The sequence below is a fragment of the Calidris pugnax genome, unplaced genomic scaffold (genome assembly GCF_001431845.1).
Source record: "Calidris pugnax isolate Ruff unplaced genomic scaffold, ASM143184v1 scaffold235, whole genome shotgun sequence".
Taxonomy (NCBI): Eukaryota; Metazoa; Chordata; class Aves; order Charadriiformes; family Scolopacidae; genus Calidris; species Calidris pugnax.
Window position 1 is genome coordinate 186,731 of NW_015091026.1, and position 5,038 is coordinate 191,768.

Consider the following 5,038-nt stretch of genomic DNA (forward strand, 5'->3'; position numbering starts at 1 on the left):
TCTTCTCCAGGCTGAATAACCCCAGTTCCCTCAGCCTCTCCTCATAAGACTTATTCTCCAGACCCCTCACCATCTTTGTCGCCCTTCTCTGGACCCGCTCCAGCACCTCAATGCCTCCCTTGTCAGGTTGCTCAAAGCCCCATCCAGCCTGGCCTTGAACCCCTCCAGGGATGGGGCAGCCACAGCTTCTCTGGGCAACCTGCTAGCATCCAGGTCCCTCTGGATGGCATCCTTTCCCTCTAGCCTATTGACAACACCATGCAGCTTGGTGTCATGGGTAAACTTGCTGAGGGTGTGCTCAATCCCACCATCCGTATTGCCCAAAATGATGTTAAACACCACTGGTCCCAGTACTGATCACAGAGGAACACCACTCATCACTGGTTGCCACTTGGGCATTGAGCTGTTGACTGCAACTCTTTGAGCATGGCCATCCAGCCAGTTACAGGCCCACCTCTCTAGCATCCAGGTCCCTCTGGATGGCATCCTTTCCCTCTAGCCTATTGACAACACCATCCCGCTCACATTGCTGGTTCATGTTGGGCTTCTCATCCACCAACACCCCTAAATCCTTCTCAGGGCTGCTCTCCAGCCATTCTCTGCCCAGCCTGGATTTTTGCGTGGTATTACTGTGACCCAGGAGCAGGACCTTGCAATTGGGCTTGTTGAACTTCATAAGGTTGGCACAGGCCCACCTCTCTAGCATCCAGGTCCCTCTGGATGGCATCCCTTCCCTCTAAGCCTATTGACAACACCACATGATATTAAGGTGCTTTATGTACTGTTGAAATTAGGAAAAATATCCTTTTTTTTCTTTTTGGTGGAAATGTGATTTAAGGCACAACTAAGAATGTTTGAGAGTAGAATACTGATGTAATCATCCTGTTTCTGTGCTTGCTGAGGGTGCACTCAAGGAAGGGGGTTGAGTCACCATCCCTGGATGTGTTTAAGGGATGTTTAGATAAAAAGCAAAAACCCCAAAAAAACACACACCACACCAAACACCCACCAAAAACATCGCACCCACCAACTAAACCCCACACTCAACACCTCGCCATAAACCAATAACCTTGGGCACTAGAGCATGCCCTCCCACCATCTGTATTGCCCAAAATGATGTTAAACAGCACTGGTCCCAGTACTGATCACCGAGAGGAATACCACTCATCACTGGTTGCCACTTGGGCATTGAGCTGTTGACTGCAACTCTTTGAGCACGGCCATCCAGCCAGTTCCTGATCCACTGAGTGGTCCATCCCTCGAATCCATGTCTCTCCAATTTAGAGAACAGGATGTCATAGAGGACAGTGTCAAATGTTTGCATGATACTAAGGTGCTTTGCATACAGTAGAAATTAAGAAAAATATCTTTGGTTTTTTGGTGCAAATCATAGAGTCATAGAATCCTCTAGGTTGGAAGAGACCCTTGGGGTCATCGAGTCCAACCATCTACCCTACTCTACAAAGTCCTCCCCTACACCATGTCCCTTAGGGGGTTTTAAGGCACAATTAAGAGTGTTTGAGAGTAGAATACTGATGTAATAATATTAGAATACTGATGTAATCATCCTGTTTCTGTAGCTCTCATGAAGCAAGGAACCTGAAATGATACAAATAAATTTTATGTGTTGGAAGAAGTTACCCTGTCAGTGAAACGGTGATGGGGGGGTCCTCATCTCCGCGTGCTTTTTCTGCAAGATGAGATGGACCCACATCCTCTATGAATGTGTGGCACTTGGTGTTTGGGAGCAGGGAGAAGAGGATCTCTCCCCCTCATTTTCCTGTTGTATCTGTTACAGCTTCCTTCTGCCGCTGCCATCTGAAAGGGAAAAGGAGCATTAAAACAATGGAAATTAAAACACATCGTGGGGGTACATCATCTTCTTGCAGGGTGCTGTAGGATTTATTTTGGCTTTAATTCCTCTGTCCTCCTTGGTAGCAGAGTAGGACAAGCGTGTGTTCTCCTGTCCTCCTCGCATGCCGTGTTCCATATGGTGCTACAGATTTCCTTGCTCACTTGAGTTTTCTTAACTGCTCTTTCTGGGATCGTGGTCCCCTTGGAGTCCTTGAGTGGGTGGTGCAGCCTGTTGTTTTTCTTTGAAAGGAAGAAAGAATAATGAACTGGAAGTTTTGGGTATGTCTGTGTTGACTTTTTGAGAGAAGAGGGAGCATTTCTCCTAGGTTTAAGTTCTTTGTGTTTATTTGAGAAGAGCTTCTGCACTTGAGTTCCTACTGCTGTCCTGATGGTACTGAAGAATTCAGAAAAATCTATCAAATCTTAACCCTTTTGGTGTCCTGCTTGTTGTCATTGAAGATTCTCTTAAATAAACCGTAGGAAATACATTCCTCTCCCTTGTTATTTTTCGATGATGTACAAGCAGTTCTCACTTACCTTCTAAGTTTTAGTATCGAGGACAAGTGACAGTTATGGCAAGGAAAGTTGATGTTTCCTTTCTTACCTGACAACAGGAAATACTGGGTTTAGTTTGGACATCATTGATTTAACAAATCCAGAGTGAAAGCTGTTAAGGTTGCAGAGAGCAGCACCAGCATTTAGCAGTGGCTGGTTTTTTTTTCTCTTCTTCCAACTATTTAACCTTCCCTCCACAATTAGCTTAAGAAATCCAGAAGAAGACTTCAAGAAGTTCTATCTTTCTCCTGACAGGGTATTTTTTCTTAGTCTTTGGGGTTGGAAACAATGGCTGTTCTAGTTTTTAACTATTTTTCTCCTCTTTCAGCATAGCATGCCTACCTTCTTCAGGTGGTGCCTTAGTTCAGAGACCTAAACTTCTGTGGTTTAAATGGAATAATAGTCTCCACATGCTCATGCTTTACTAATTGTATTTTTGAAGGCATTTACTTTCAGCAAGTATATGCTCCAAATTTCTTTGAAAGTTGTGATTGTTTCCTGATGTTCCAGCATATGATTCAAAACAGTGTGCATGCAGTGATTTATTTATTTTAAATACCTTTCTTGTTGCTTATTCACTCATCAAATTGGTTCAGAAACTGTCAGTTGAGCTACAAAATTCATCCCTCTGGTTCGTAAGGCTGGGATATACCAGTGTTTAGGTCATAATCAATATAACTAATCTTTTTTCACTATGAAGTATAGAGATTTCAATGTCTGTATTGCTGATTTAAAGCAGAAGCCTGTATGGACCGTGGCTGCCCTTCTGAGGACCAAGGAAGAAGAAAATTCAGGATGATTTTTTGTCAAAACCCAACTTCTTGAGTGCTACTTACTGTAGGATATATGAATATGTCTTTTTGGTGATTGCTGTCTCCTGGGTCTTTCTGGTTGTGTGAGCGAGTCCTTCCAGGGGTGGGCTTCTGGATCCGGTGGCAGGATCCAGGGTCTTAAGGGGGTGAGTGGAGTGAAGAGAGAGGGAGAAAACCTCAGAAATTTGGAGTGACATCAAGAAACTTCTCTCTCTTAATGCCAGTTTCATTAAATTTTTAACAGTTATGTTGAAATCTCAAATTCCAATGATTAAAAAAGATTAAATATTAAAAATCTTACCAGATGATGTTACTCAGAAGTTAAAATAAACGAGTGGGGCGTGGGGAGGGTGGAAATAAGGGCCCGTGACACTTCTTTGCTGTCCTGGTGTATGTGTGAAAACAGGTTGGAAGGTGTGGGTGGGTTTTTGACCAGTTTCTCTGTGTAGTTGTGACATCCCTCGTGCAATTTTGGTGGGTAAGTAGTAGTAACTGCAACACTAACTTATATCTATATATGTGTGTATATATATATATTTATAAAATCTTGCACAGGTCCTTGAGTCCAAAGTAGAATTTCTTCTTTATGGTTCTTTATAAGTAATGAATCAGGATATATTTCTGTGCTCTGGAATTTTGATAACTAATGGATAACTTTCCCTTTTTATAAATCCAGTAGTTGTAGTAAGAAAGCTCTGAAACATCTGAAAATTGGGAAAGTAAAAACCACAATATTTATGTTTTTTTTTATTTTCTTGAAGTACTTTGTTCTCTACTGAACACCAGACACGTTTACCAGAAATAATCTTTACTTGAAGTGTACAGACTAATAGGAGTGACTGGTTGTCCTTATAGATAATTTCAAAATATCCCTATTTTGATCATCTTTTGGTCCTTAGGACTTTATCTACCAGTGATGATGTTGAGGACCGAGAGACTGAGAAAGGTCGCCTGGAAGAAGCTTATGAGAAGTGTGACAGGGATTTGGATGAGCTGATTGTCCAGCACTACACCGAGCTCACCACCGCCATCCGCACCTACCAGAGCATCACCGAGCGCATCACCAACTCGCGCAATAAGATCAAACAGGTGAAAAGTTAATTTTTACATGTATTTCTGTGTTTGCATCCCCTTGGTAGCCTGTACTCTGTGTGACTCCTCTATCTTTTTCCTCTGTACGGTCCTTTTATTGGTAGTGTAATGGTGTAAGCTCTCATTTTAACTTCTTATTTCTCTCTCCCCTTTTCCAGCTGCTTGCTGTCATTCTCAGAGAAGGCTGAGGGGAGACCTTATCAATGCTGACAAGTACCTCAAGGGCGGGCTGAGGGAGGAGGGAACCAGACTCTTTTCAGTAGTTGCCAGTGAGAGGACAAGGGGCAATGGGCACAAGTTGGAACATCAAGGGTTCCACTTGAACATGAGGAAGAACTTTTTCACAGTGAGGGTGACGGAGCCCTGGAAGAGGCTGCCCAGGGAGGGTGTGGAGTCCCCTTCTCTGGAGATTTTCAAGCCCCGCCTGGATGCTCCTGAGTAACATGCTCTGACAAGCCCTGGGTGGTCCTGCTTCAGCAGGGGAGTTGGACTAGATGATCTCTATGGTCCCTTCCAACTCTAAAAATTCAGTGAAATTCAGTGCAATTCTCAACTGAAGTAAAAAATTAACTGAGGGAGCGCTGTTGTCCACTAATTCTGAACTAGGCCTGACTTTTCAAGTCATGGAATGGTTCAGGTTGGAAGGGATCTTAAAGACCATCCAGTTCCAACCCCCCTGCCCTGGGCAGGGACACCTCCCACCAGACCAGGTTGCTCCAAGCCCC

The 5,038-nt window shown here is 43.7% G+C and overlaps 1 protein-coding gene across 1 annotated transcript in view; it reads left to right on the plus strand.

Moving 5' to 3' along the window:
• LOC106896143 (exocyst complex component 4-like) overlaps window positions 1–5,038 on the plus strand; it is a gene marked incomplete at its 3' end in the record, with an annotated part of 163,483 nt that overhangs the window by 23,298 nt on the left and 135,147 nt on the right. The window contains exon 2 of the mRNA XM_014955883.1: window positions 4,121–4,310. Coding sequence (XP_014811369.1) covers window positions 4,121–4,310 — 190 coding nt within the window. The remainder of the gene's footprint in view (window positions 1–4,120; window positions 4,311–5,038) is intronic.